The sequence below is a fragment of the Botrytis porri genome, assembly GCF_014898465.1.
Source record: "Botrytis porri strain MUCL 3234 chromosome Unknown BPOR_006, whole genome shotgun sequence".
Classification (NCBI taxonomy): domain Eukaryota; kingdom Fungi; phylum Ascomycota; class Leotiomycetes; order Helotiales; family Sclerotiniaceae; genus Botrytis; species Botrytis porri.
This window is the reverse complement of record NW_024066080.1, coordinates 2,478,137-2,491,974: the sequence shown is the minus strand read 5'-3', so window position 1 is coordinate 2,491,974 and position 13,838 is coordinate 2,478,137. Positions and strand designations below refer to the sequence as shown.

The following is a 13,838-nucleotide window of genomic DNA, read 5'->3' as shown; positions in this document are numbered from 1 at the left end:
GTAGATGTTCAATCTGCTTATATGTCATTTGGGCCAACTGTCCGATTTAGATGTTGTACGATGCGCTGGAACCTTCCAAATGTGCCATATCAGCATTGGCGCGCTCCGCATCAGCAATAATAATTTCCCTATGTTTCTCGCTGCGAGGCACGAGTTGGAACTTCAAATTAGCTGGATAGCTGACTAGCCCATAAGTGAAATCGTTCTCGTCTGGGATGTATGGCTTGCCATTGATAGTAACGGGAAGAACATCGTATGCCCAGATTAATCTGAGTTGATTAGTTAGTGTTAGGTTTTGGGTAAAGATTGTGAGATTGATAGGCCAATGAAAAGATAAGTGGGTGTCCTTACCGCGCAATAACGATATACATCGATTGAAGTGCGACGTGCATACCGGGACACATTCTTCGACCGAAGCCAAAACAACCAAAACGGTAGTTGAGGAGCCTGGGGTCATTTGTCTCCAAGAATCTTTCCGGTATGAATTTTTCGCCTTCGGGGAATACTGCTGGGTCTTTCATGATTTCGCTAATGCAAAATATGTTAACGAATGAACTGTCATTTCTGTCATGTGAGAACTTACGCGGCGTTGGCATAGACAGAGGCGTCTTTCGGAATTAACATGCCCTTATAGGTGTAGTCCTGGGTCGAGGAGTGAGCGATACCTGTTGGTGTTACGAGTCGCCATCTGAAAGAATGATGTCAACAGCTGATCCTACACATAAAATTACAGATACGTACCTCAATGTTTCCCTGATAAAAGCGCCCAGGTAGGGTAGTGATTGCTGATCTTCAAAGGTTGGCATGCGATCCTTTCCAACAACTGCGTCGATTTCGGCTTTTGCTTTCTGGAGACATTCTTGGTAATGCAACATGGCCACTAAATACACGAGGTATTATTATATGATTCCATGCTAATTCATAATGAAGAACATACAAATTGCTATTTCAAATGCGGTGGTAGTCTATGCCAAATTTAGCTTGTTATCTTATGAGCAAAAGGGTTGAACTTACCGTTCCGATACCTGCGGCCCATGGAGCAGAAAGAGCATATGCTAGCTCGACATCATCATTCATGTCTAACTCCTTTTGTTTTGTAAGACCATAAGTAGATGTGCATGGGACGGCGGTGCCATCTTGCATCTTTCTTTTGACCTCGTTCATAGCTGTTGTATATAGCCTTGTATTGGTATCTCGATGCTTCTCGGGCTCATGTCGGAACCATTGCAAAGGACGCTTTGGAAAGTATTAGTGGTGAATGTTACACTGGAAGTAATAGCTGACTTACTGGGAGCCATAGTAATATGGGCCACTAATCAATTTTTCAATTATGCGTCGACCTTACATTCTAGGAAGTTCACTTACGCTCTCAAGGGGGAATCGACCAGGTACTCTGTTAAAGATGACTTAGAATACAGAATCTAATTGATCTTTCTGACAATGACACTTACTTTGTACTAGAAAAAGTGTGAGTACTTGATCAACACACCCTTACACGCCGTGGTACGGATGCAACTTACCTCTCAATGTCTATAGAGATTAGAAGATATCTCAAAGATAAAGAAGGGGTTTCTACTTACATTCTTCTTCCTGATCATGTGCTACGCAAAGAGGGTCGTCCAAAGATGTAACGCGACGCCCATATCCCATATAGAACATCAAAGATGCTGTGTACCTATGAAATTCGAGTTAGTTTCATGTAGATATTGTAGGAAATTCGAACATACCTTCGGAGAATTTTGTGTTGCTTAGAGGGGTCTTCATTTGTCAAGTAATCGTGCATTAAAATTGCGGATTCATTAATCTGCATAGGCTTAACTTTAGGTGCTACTTGTGGACTGAAGTGCGAGTTTTGTAGCTTAGATGCAAATGTTAGTTAGATTCAGGTTAGTGATAGTCTTGGAAAGGGGAGTCAGACTGTTCGCCAGTTTCGCCACTTGGGCCCGTAGGTCATTGAGAAGCCACGCAGTCTTGAGAAGAGAAATTCCCTAATATTGGTTAGCATCCCAATCTGCAAACTCTCTCGCTCACTGGGAAACTTACCCCATGATAAAGTGTGGACGACTGGAGAATGTTTCGCCGGCTTTCTCGAGGATGTCTACAGCGGCCTCCATGGTCCCGAGCACTGGGGAATGTTAGCACAACAGGAAGCGCTTTCTCTAATTAATATATATAGCATACCGATATTGAGCTGTTGACCAGTATAGAAGGTTACTACATTGCCTATAAATTGTCAACAAGGCAATCTTCAATTCATGAAAAGAAAGAACGCCGAACCATATTGCTCGTTCCATGATTTGAACATGTTCCAGCGATCATTATCTAAGAGATTCGCATGATCACGACCTGGAGGTCCAGGTGGTAGTTGACCCGAATTATACTTTCTGTTCGATTTTATCAACTGAATAAATTGAACAAAGGCTATAGCTAGGGCCAGAGGAATAACGAAGAGTATTAAGTTTCCCATGATTTGTAGTACGAAAGATTTTGTTGCTTGGATCAATAGAAACCATTTAGATTGCCAAAAGAAGTTTACAGTCTTCTTATACTATTTCAGATGGGTGTGAGAGTATGACAATGATGTTGATGCAATTTTCTTGTTGTTATGATAACCCTAGTCCTCTTGAAATTCCACCCGTGAATTGAAACTAGCGATACTGCATCACGGTACATCTGAGAGCAAGCTACACCTTTCGACTTCGCTGGCATAACATCTTACGCGTATAACCACTTCAACGTGGACCTCTACGGTCTCAATAAAACAGAGATTGCCAGACGAAGTCTCCTGGTCGTCAGGATCTGCAACCGACGCATGTGATGAAGAAAGCTGTAGTCGAATTAGACTACCTTGCGATGACTTCATGGACATACTACAGTACCTGCTACTTTCCTTCTATGGATTTGAAGTCAAGGTAGAAAATCCTTCAGAAATATGCCTTGTCGTTGTGTCACTCGGGCCTCGGGTTCCGACTCTACTTAATCGACTCAGATCCACTTGACCCGCGTTCTGAGAAGAGCGTTAATCTAGATGGACTGCCTCCATTAATGACGAAAGATCTGTTAGACATGGACACAATTAAGCAATTGAGGGGGGCGAGGAGAGTCTGCATGTGCTTGAATGCACTGTGTTATCATTTCCTAGTATGGTTAGTGCTTATGGCATGTACCCCTGAACGAAACATCTCGCCAGGCCTATCCGTAATCGAGCGAGCATGGGTTAAGTAGCGCGGGAGACTTAGTATGAGGACTTGAGAATTTATGGATAGATGGATATCCCATGATCTACCCAGCGGCTGCAGTATTCTAAATTATAATCAATGATAAAACTTCTTGATTTCTGGATCCATTTTCCCATGTTTAGAATTTTGAACCCACTCAGATTCTTAAGCTGTATTCAAAGTTTTCAAAATGCTTTGAACTCTGGCAACTTTTCCGTTCTGATCTGCTAGTTCTGAGTGTCGAATTTTCTGCATCTCCCATATTTTACTGGTTTCAGTTCAAGCAGCAATTGATCTTTAAAGCTATTAAATTATTATTTGCGTTGGAATTGTTTATCCTGGACTCACAGAGCGGAAAGCGACAATACAATGGAAGTGACATGGCAGGCTTACACTCTTCCAAAAGAAACTTCTCTTATTGCCATAGACGTTTTCACTAGAACGCAAGACGATCAAGGGCTCCAAGGCTTTCAAAATAGCCAGATTGATGGCTCTTCTATGGCATCAAAGTTCCTTGTTCAACATCTTGAAGGAAGCGATTGCGTTATCCGACTGCTGTTCCCAACGGTCGGTGGATACCTTGTCCAATCAGACTTTCTAGACAGGCGCCTGGTCGATTGTAGCGACGTTGTCAAAATCCAGACTTTTACATCACTTGATCAACATTTTGAGGGTGTTAATATCAGTGCTTGTAATGCGGTCGGTATTGCCGACATGTCGAAGAATGCTATTGGAGCCATAGTCATATCGTGTACAAGCAGAGCTTGGTCCGACGCTAGTACAGTAAAGCTAGATGGAGAGCTGACGCGACGATTTTCGTTCGCGTGGCATTCTGCAAGACAGACCCCAAAGCGACGCTTGGCAGTGATCCGTCCTGGTCCTCCTTCACACCTACTCAGTCTCTCAAAGCTTGAAGATCTTGCGATAGCGGCTACGTCACTCAATATTGTACTCATATTCTTTGATGACCTGAGTCATGGGTTGGCAGGTGCTGAATGGGCATATTTGCGCGAGGACTTCGTCCCTCTGGATATGACCCTGGATGACGACATGCCTCAGCGGATCGCTTCGGCAGTCTCTGCCTACCCTAAACAAATCGATGGAATTATTGGCATGTACGAACCTCTTCTCACTATAGTTGCAGAGGCAGCTATTTTACTAGGATTCTCTACCTCATCACCAAAATCCGTGTCGATGGCACGTGATAAGTATCAAACCCGCCAATTCAACCAAAGTCTCTTCTGTTACCGAATACAAAACATTTCAGATCTTGAAGACGTTGTAGTTCGATATAGAACTGTTGCACCTCTATCCCTCCCACTCATTGTAAAGCCAGCGAATGGCTGGGCTTCAGAGGGGGTTTGTAAAGTAACATGTGAGGACGAACTGAGAGATGCAGTGCTTCGATTATGGCAACCTCCCTTCTCGGAAAAGTACGGCCGGGACACCCATAGTTTGGTTTTAGTCGAGCCATACGTGGATGGTCCGGAAGTTGACGCTAACCTGGTTCTTGTCGATGGAGAGATTATCTTCTTTGAAGTTAACGATGACTTCCCAAGCTCCGGTGATAGCGATGGACAAGGATTTGTTGAAACCTTGAATGCCATGCCTTCTGCTTTGCCAGAGAGTGAGATTGATGCTCTTCGACTAAGGTCACATGCTACTGTATTAGCCATGGGTTTCAAAACGGGTATATTCCACGTGGAAGCCCGAGTTCATAACTCAACGTTTGATTTTGCCACGGGGGACGATAATATCCTAGACCTTTCAGCAAAACCGGAGATCACAGAGAGTAAGAATGGAACTCCTACAGTATTCATACTAGAGGTGAACCCGCGACCACCGGGAATGCGTACACATACAGCCATTGCTCGAACATATGGAGTGTCCTATCGAAGCATAGCGCTTCTCACTGCTCTTGATGATCATGAGCGGTTGCGGGCGCTGGCGGTCCCTTTCGTTGGAGGCGCACAATACGACATGCAAGTCTTGTTTATAGCGGCACAGAAAGGTGGAGTTTATCAGTCCGGAGATGTTTGTTCAGCTGTATTAGAGCGTGAGCCACACTTGAGCGGTCACGTCAAGCAGTCCATGGGATTTCTTCACAATGGACAAGAAGTACCTGACCCAAGGGGTCGAACAAGCGGAATTGCTTGCTTTTGGATTGCTTCTCGAGAAGGGAGACGAGAAGCTAGGTTGATTAGTGAGAAAATCCAAGAGCTAGTTTGGGAACTTACAGATGGGTTTTAAAGTTACGGTCACTGTATAGGCCTTAACTAATGAAGTAAACCTGGTGTACTTTGAATTGTGAAGGAGAAGACGGGGATTTTGCCGTCACCTTTCCTTGCAGAGCTTTCTTAGATATAGATATCACCATAGAATTACTTCTCCTCAATATCGTCGAAACGAATATCATAGTTTTTTCTCTTCTTTTTCTAACTTTTAGCATTTAGCCAATTTTCTCATCTCCGAATATAGTTTCTTTTTCCACTTCGGCAAAAGAATTGAACTTTCCATCACCACCCTTTGTGTGTGTTGCAAGAAACTTATATGAAAGGGATGAATTTTTGCTCGATAGTGACAATGAGTGAAGATCTTTCCACCTTTGACGAATTGCTTTGTGGTCCTCAGAGCCTCTATGGTCTCTCCTAAGTTCTTCCTCGAATGCTGACAACTCGGATTCCTTTCCGGCACTTTTAATGCAGTTTTCCGTTGTTAGCCACGTTCTCCCCGTCTGTATTGTCCTTGTCACAACGTTATATCCCTCCAATACGTGGCGCCAGTGTTTCCAAGAGCCACATTTGACGGCCGAGATAACGAGAAGCTTTTCAGTAATGTATCGAATCGAACGATATAAAGAGTTTGAAATACCGAACCCCATTTGAAAATTGTACTGCGGTTATGTGTAAACCTGCTCTTCATATGAAAACGAACAAATCATGAATCTCATCTTGCTCACTAGGTATGGTCTCTGTTGGAGGTAAGTTCTAGAATATAATAATAATATTCTAGTAATAGTGGAAGACTTAGTCACTTTAGCTTGAGGGACGAATCGAATATAATATAAGAGTTGAATTGAAGACAAATTATAAGAAAGAGCTTGATTGAGCTGAATTTGCTTGCTTTTTCTTAGGGTTTCTTTAAAGAATATCCTAGGTTTATATAGTTTATAATGAAATTTTAGTAGTTTCTATGTTTATAAATAAGATCGATTTAAATCAAATCTTATAGAATCATTTTATATTATAAAAGAAAAATACAATCAATCAATTTAGTTAATTTATTAACAATCTTTTATATGATTCCATCTTATTCTATTTCATTATAAATCAATTTGGTAAGAGATATAGCTATATAATAATATAATTTTATAATATAAAATCATATTATAACGTGATTTATCAGTGTGCGGGTCATATCAGTGTGCGGGTCATTTTCACCTCAATTCACTCTATTCTCTTTCAATACGCGTTTTTATCAACAATCCACAATGGATTCGAATAATCAAGAAGCCCGTATACTCCTCGCTATCGAAGCTATTCAAAAAGACAAAAAAACAAGTATTCGAAAGGTTGCAAAGATATATAATATCTCGAATACAACACTACAGCGTAGAATTAATGGTATTACTTCCCGTTCCGAATATCGACCTAAATCTTATAATCTTTCAGAACTAGAAGAGAATATCATTTCTGAATATATAATTGATATGGATTTGAGAGGATTTCCACCTAAATTAAGAAATGTAGAAGATATGGCGAATCATATTCTTGAATCGAGGGGTGCAAAGCGCGTTAGGAAGCTCTGGGCGCATCGATTCGTAAAGCGTCGAATCGAATTAAAGACGCGTTTTAGTCGTGTTTATGACTTTCAAGGAGCTCTCTGCGAAGATCCTAAGCTTATTGAAGAGTGGTTTCGATTGGTTGCGAATATGCGAGCGAAATACAGCATTTTGGATGGCGATTTCTACAATTTCGATGAGACGGGCTTTATGATGGGTATAATATGCCCCGGAATGGTAGTAACTAGTGCTGAACGGAATGGCAGAAGCAAGGCAATACAACCAGGCAATAGAGAATGGGCTACAGCAATCATATGTGGCAATGGGGAGGGTGAAACTATACCCCCATTTCTAGTGGTTCAAGGACAGGTTCATCTTTCCAATTGGTATACCGAAACCGATTTTCCTGCGGATTGGGCTATTAAACCTACATCTAATGGATGGACAAACAATGAGACAGGTTTAGAATGGTTGAAACACTTCGACAAGCACACTAAGAACCGAAGAAAGGGCAGGTATCGAATGTTGGTACTAGACGGGCATGAAAGCCATGAATCAAGAGCTTTTCAAGCATATTGCAAAGAGAACGATATTATATGCTTAAGTCTACCACCGCATTCAAGTCATTTAACTCAACCACTTGATGTGGGCTGTTTTAGCAATCTGAAACGTTCATATGGTGGTCAAATTGATGGATTTATCAAGGCACATATCAATCATATTTCGAAGGTTGAATTCTTTATAGCTTTTAAAGCTGCATATAAAGAATCAATCATCTCTCAGAATATGAAATCAGGATTTCGAGGAACAGGTTTAATACCATTTAACCCTGAAGCCGTACTTTCGAAGTTAGATATTCGAATTCGTACACCTACCCCTCCCTCTTTCGATCTAGATCAATGGATCTCTCAAACCCCTCACAACCCAACTGAAGCTCTTTCTCAATCAATTTTAGTGAAATCTCGAATAACCCGACATCAATCAAGCTCCCCTACACCTATATTTGAGACTGTACTAGCTCTAGCTAAAGGTACAGAGAGATTAGCTCATGAGAATACACTTTTGAATGCAGAGATTCGTACACTTCGAAAGGCAAATGAGGCATTAAGCAAGCGTCGACGCGCGAAAAAAACCCAATTACGTCAAGGAGGAGTACTTACTGGGCAAGAAGCTCTTGATATATTATCTCAACAAGAGGTTGATATTCAGATTCAACGCGACGAGCGTCAAAAAGGGAGGAATTCTAATGAAGAAGCATCTTCTAGTCGATGCTGTAGTAAATGCGGAAAGACCGGACATAATGCAAGAACTTGTCAAGATAATATAATAGATCCTAGATTATTATAATTTTCATAGTTTTAATCAATTGATTCAATGGTTGTTGAATAATATGAGTTTGAAAGAGTGAATTGAGGTGAAAATGACCCGCACACTGATATGACCCGCACACTGATAAATCACGTTACTTATATTATTAATACATATATAGCTTGATTAGTAAGATATTAATAAGTGATTTAGTATACTTATTATAGAATCTCACAGTCTCAATGGCTCTTCCCAACCATCCTGTCCTTGCCTGTAAGTGCGTCTGTTGCCTTTCCATACGGATAAGATACCCAACCTTCCATTGAGGTAAGATTTGTAACAACTAATCGTATAGAACATAATTCTGATAGTAGAGAAGATTATGAATAGCGATAGTCAAGAAACACCCCTAAGGTTTCTGCTCCAATGGATCGTTTTGGTTCACGGCCATGTCCTTCGTCAAAATCATTGCCTAAACCTACTCTCAGCCTTTGTTGTCAGTCTTTGCTTGCTGCCTGGGAGCAAACAGCAATCTCCCTTGAGAGACCGACATGCCTTGATTTGGTGTAAATCAAGCAAGCTCGTTCTGGCTTGATAGATTGGCGATTGTACAATGATACGCAGCTCTATTCATAACGACAGAAATTAAATGGGATATGGCCTCTGCCACAATACTTATTAAGCCTTCAATTGAGGTATCGAGTATGACGATTTATATCTAAGTTTCCAAAGACTGATATTTGTATCGTAGTGGAACTTCAGTCTTTCTGATTGATTGGCAAGTATAGAATCATGAGGGTTCATTACTGAGTTATTATAGCTCGTAATTAGTAGTTCTTTTCTACCCCAAATCCAAGCATGTTCTTGGGGTACACCGCTCACGTGATATGCTAGCAGAACAGCATCACCACCTCTACGTAATCGAAATAAGAGGCGGGGAATCGAGTCCTCTTTCAAAGAACTTCTTAATTGAATTATAAATCCATTTCAAGTCAAATACTAGATTCTGAAAAGACTAAACGAAAATTTGGGCCTTCTTTATATAAACAATAAGAACTAAATATATCTGATACTCAACTTCCGCCTCTTATTTCGGTTACGTAGAGCCCACTAAACAAATATTGTGTGTGCATTGCACACAGAGCTTGAGAGCCTTGGAAGATAGCAAAAGCACCTAAGCGTTCTTGAGGGCAAAAGGGCACATTTGTGTATTCCCTTTCCCCTTCTTTCAACGCATAGTTCTCGATTATATATAGCTAGAGCTTTAGTTAATTAAAATCATCATAACGTATGGTCAGTTTATTTGAACTTGAATCGTTCTATATGATTTTGGGATTCAGCTAGATTGTTGATGAGATGCTTGCGAACTGTACCCTGAAACCCTTTCACTATTATTTACAGTACTTCGTACTGATATAGCAGTTCCAGCTAAAACCCTCAATCTATTCTCAAAACATGCCCTCGTATAATTGATATAATTTTAACTTAGTTATATCGATTAAGAATTTATTAGTTGAGTATCGCACTTTCGAGGCTCCTCAGGCAACTCCCTTCAGCGAACCTCGCGTTCCGCGAGGGTTCGCGTACGGGAGCTTGGGGCAAAATCGCATGCAGGTGGTCATGGTGTGAGGGAATTGTTCGTTTTAACAGCTCATAGAAGGATTTGTGCCAAATTGCAGTAGAACTCTTGTTCTCCACCGGGATAAGCTCTCAACATCACTGCAATCAATGGCTTATCTTTCAGAATCAATCTATTTTTATGCCTTGGCAGAAGTGCGAGTCGAAAATCTGCAAGGTCTGCACGTACCCGATGTGCTCAACAAATCATGGCTGGATGATCGCCGCTATCTGTGAGAGCTGAGTAGGTTGTGGTCAGCACTCCTATATATGAAGCAACTATGAAGTATGCAAACCAACATACAATCCCATATAGCAGCAAGTGTGCTTTGGAGCTAAAGTTAACATTGAATCAATAAAGCTCATACAGCATTTTTTATTTTTTGTGTCATCATTTTTGAGTCTTTTACTTATATCTTGTATATCTGCCCCCTCTTCCTACCACCTTTCGTTCTCACAGAAAAGCCACGAGTATATTCTTCTTTCGATGCAAAATTACGCTTCTTCGGATGTACAACTGTTGGAAGCAACTCTATGTTTGAGCTCACCATCGCTCCATTAATCTTGATTCCCTCAGTATAACTATGATGAAAATTCCCAAAAATCTGCCTCTAGGGCAGATCCTGATCTTGTGTATGTTACTCCTACCCAGCTGAAAGCTACCTACCAGCATGCCTTATGACTCATCATTCATACAGCACTCTCCAGATTTGCACATCCATTTGCTTACTCTGCATCTCTACCTTATATCCCAATGATGATGAGATATGTCGGTGTTCCTCCAGAGACGTTAGGTTTTTGGGTAGGAGCTGCTATTTCCAGCTTCTCCATCTGTCAAGTAGGAACTGCTATACTATGGGGCCATATCTCCGATCGTATTGGTCGAAAGCCTGTGATTATGATGTGTAGCATGATGATTATGGTTGGCGTCCTCATGTTCGGGTTCTCAACACAGTTATGGATGGTCTTGGTAAGTAGAGCAATTATGGGGCTCAGTAGTGGAGATTCTGGGGTTATCAAAACGAGTCTAGGAGAGATGATCAAAGATAAAGTTATTTTCCACGTTCCTCGTGTCTTTAACTAAATGCTGATATTGTTTGAAGAAACTTCAAACAGTCGCCTTTTCCATTCTTCCACTTGGACTTAATTCTGGGTGGGCAATAGGTCCAATTCTGGGTGGTCTCGCCGCAAATCCATATCATGTTGAACCTGGAAAGCCACATGGTGATAGGTTCTTGGAGAGATACCCTTATGCTCTTCCTAACCTCATTGCTACGGGATTCTTTTTCGTTAGTTTGTTCATCGTATTTTTCGGATTCAGGGAATCACTAGAAAGTAAAAGGGGAGAGTCAGACTACGGAATTTTGTTAAAAGAACGACTTTTTACAGTAACTAGTAGGTTCTACAGTAAAGTGAGGGGCAAAGGTGATAAAGATGAAGACAAGGAAGAAGAAGATTTGGAGACCGCTCCTCTTCTATCAGATGAGAACTCTTTACCGCCGGCTATTTTCAACGTCGCGGAAGCCATCCCTCCAGTACCCGAGAATCCACCCTCAGCAACATGGAAGCAAGTCTTGGATCGACAAACTGTTATGTGTATTATTTCGTATGGTTTCTTAACTATGCACTCATCATCATATGATTCGATCATCTCAGTGTTCATGCACCATGCCAAACAAGACCCCTCCTCCCCTCAAATGCATCTCCCCTTCAAATTTAATGGTGGATTTGGTTCTGGTACGTCTTCACCACCCTGACATAAGATGTTCTATTACTGAACCAACATACAGATACCACAGAAATCGGTCTCGTGTTCACCATCTTCGGATTCTTCTGCATGTTCATTCCCCTATTACTTGTCGGTGTCCTCAACCGATATTTTCCCGTTCTGCGCGTCTTTCGTTACTCCTGCAGCATTGGGATTCTACCCATCTATCTCGCCACTCCCTTTACAACCCTTCTTCCCCACCCCACAAACTTCATCGTGCTTAGTATTCTTTTTGCTCTGAAGGGATGTATATGTGATTTTGGATATATTTCTGGCAGCATACTAGTTGCGAGATCATGCAAGATTGATAACGGAAGGGGGAGAATCAATGGTTTACAGAGTATGATTAGCGCGATGGCAAGAATTGTAGGACCGCTTTGGGCGGGGAGTATGTTGGATTTGGGAGCGAGGATAGGATATATAGGGATGGGGTTTTGGGCAGGTCCGGCGTTGGCTGTGGTGCTGGCTTTATTGCCTCTTTCGTTGATGACGGATGATTAGATTTGAAGGGGAGATTGGGCTTGAAAGAGATACATGGAGAGATTAGAAGTCAATGCTATATAGAAATATAAATCTGAAAGCAGCATGTAATAGTGACTACCATTCTCGAATTCAGTTATTCCCCACAAGTGGGTGCAAACAAAACACACTTCCGTCTACCCTACGCAAGTTGCTTCGAAAGCTTGAATGATCAACCGCCAGTCGATGCACCTTAACCAACTACATCGTTCTAAAATATCTCCAAGGAGAGTGTCGTTGATTCCTTATTTTCTGCTGACATATCTTCACGACTTTGTGATCAACATCATTTGACATGGAAAATAATAAACTTCTCGTTTTGCGAATCCCATCAAACTTACCATACTGCAGTTTTTTTAAGAGAAACCAAGGCCTTTCTCATGACTTCCCAAAAAACCAATGGAGAAAATAAAGAGAAATGCAAACGAAAAGACTATGCATATATCTGCTAACTACATGATCCCTTGTATAACCAATCAAATTCGAAGATACTAAAAATGAAAACTCTCTCATACTCGTACATCCGAATCAACACATGAGCAAAATGCGAACAACAACAACTGCAAAAACTAGATCAGGAGTTTACATAGCCCCGATAAAGGTTTCAGATGTAAGCGCAATTGCAAGAACTCCGCCAAGACTAAGTAGTGCCACCCATGATAGTCAAATCACCTGTTCCCGACTCGATAGCAGGCTCCAGAGGGGCGGCTTCATCGAAAGCCTAGAACTTACCAACATCAGCGGGGAGGGTTACAATGCCCTCGTCGTGTAGCAAGGCAAGGCTATCCTTCATCCAAGTTCTGCAACTGAAAGTTTCGCCTGTCCGCTTAGATATTGGACCAAAGTCTGTGATAGCTCGAAAGGCTTGGTCTAAAGCGGCTTCAGAGAATACACAGCCGAGTTTGTAGGCAAAGACGATGGTCCTGGACTTTCGAATGTTGTTCGTCAATCTCACTTCAAGTGTTCAGCCGCCGGATTTGTTCGTTGCATGATAGTACCATCCCTTTACTCCTGAACACGGAAGAAATATTCCCCAATGCTAGAGATTGTTAGTAGAATATCTCGGGGGAGAATCAAAGAGGGAAGGTCTTACAAATGTTCCAGGCTGACCTCGCGTAGAGGATCATGTAAAGGGCGCCGTTTTCGAATGATGATGACATTTTGATATCGTATAGATTGAGGTAGTGGAAGATGTAGATAGATCATATACAAAGTATTGAAATGAAAGCGTTTTTTGGAAATGCTGAAAAAACAATCAATTAGGAGATGAGAGATTATATACTTGACAAAACATAACAAAAATCGGCAGTAACAACAGACTTCATAGTTGACTTAGAATGACCAAGAAGAGCCAAGTGAAGACGGTTTCGAAATCGACATAGGGACCTTAAAGTGCAACCCTGGGAATCGACTGGTCAACTTCGTCAGTTGAAGGGAAGATATATATAAGGAAAGCGCCTGTTCAAACGAATGTACATCAACATTTGTGGGGTCGATTTGGGGCGTTAATGTATAGGATCATCATAGGCCAAGATGACAAGAACAAAACTAGATCCTCGTTTTTTTCTTCTTCATCTAAATGGATTCGTCAAGGTCGAATTTGGTTTTTATGATCAAGATAATTTGC

The 13,838-nt window shown here is 41.4% G+C and overlaps 4 protein-coding genes across 4 annotated transcripts; 2 read left to right on the top strand and 2 right to left on the bottom strand.

Annotated features, from left to right (window-relative positions):
- Window positions 1-46: 46 nt before the first annotated feature.
- Window positions 47-2,467, bottom strand: EAF01_005253 (uncharacterized protein; the record flags this gene model as incomplete). Its single annotated transcript, XM_038913508.1, has 16 exons — window positions 47-269; window positions 352-528; window positions 584-688; window positions 742-880; window positions 938-965; window positions 1,015-1,236; window positions 1,289-1,312; window positions 1,366-1,393; window positions 1,452-1,457; window positions 1,521-1,530; window positions 1,581-1,675; window positions 1,728-1,858; window positions 1,919-1,988; window positions 2,044-2,125; window positions 2,182-2,223; window positions 2,278-2,467. 16 exons carry the CDS (start codon window positions 2,465-2,467, stop codon window positions 47-49), a joined length of 1,572 nt encoding a protein of 523 aa, XP_038771594.1.
- Window positions 2,468-3,587: 1,120 nt separating this feature from the next.
- Window positions 3,588-5,468, top strand: EAF01_005252 (uncharacterized protein; the record flags this gene model as incomplete). The annotated part of the gene is made up of 1 exon (XM_038913507.1): window positions 3,588-5,468. One exon carries the CDS (start codon window positions 3,588-3,590, stop codon window positions 5,466-5,468), a length of 1,881 nt encoding a protein of 626 aa, XP_038771593.1.
- A 4,559-nt stretch (window positions 5,469-10,027) lies between these two features.
- Window positions 10,028-12,272, top strand: EAF01_005251 (uncharacterized protein). The gene is made up of 4 exons (XM_038913506.1): window positions 10,028-10,557; window positions 10,623-10,975; window positions 11,028-11,661; window positions 11,715-12,272. The coding sequence occupies exons 1-4, from the start codon at window positions 10,509-10,511 to the stop codon at window positions 12,191-12,193; spliced, it is 1,515 nt and encodes a 504-aa protein (XP_038771592.1). The 5' UTR covers window positions 10,028-10,508; the 3' UTR covers window positions 12,194-12,272.
- A 579-nt stretch (window positions 12,273-12,851) lies between these two features.
- EAF01_005250 (uncharacterized protein) lies at window positions 12,852-13,371 on the bottom strand (the record flags this gene model as incomplete). Its single annotated transcript, XM_038913505.1, has 4 exons — window positions 12,852-12,932; window positions 12,966-13,165; window positions 13,221-13,250; window positions 13,305-13,371. The coding sequence occupies 4 exons, from the start codon at window positions 13,369-13,371 to the stop codon at window positions 12,852-12,854; spliced, it is 378 nt and encodes a 125-aa protein (XP_038771591.1).
- Window positions 13,372-13,838: the final 467 nt, after the last annotated feature.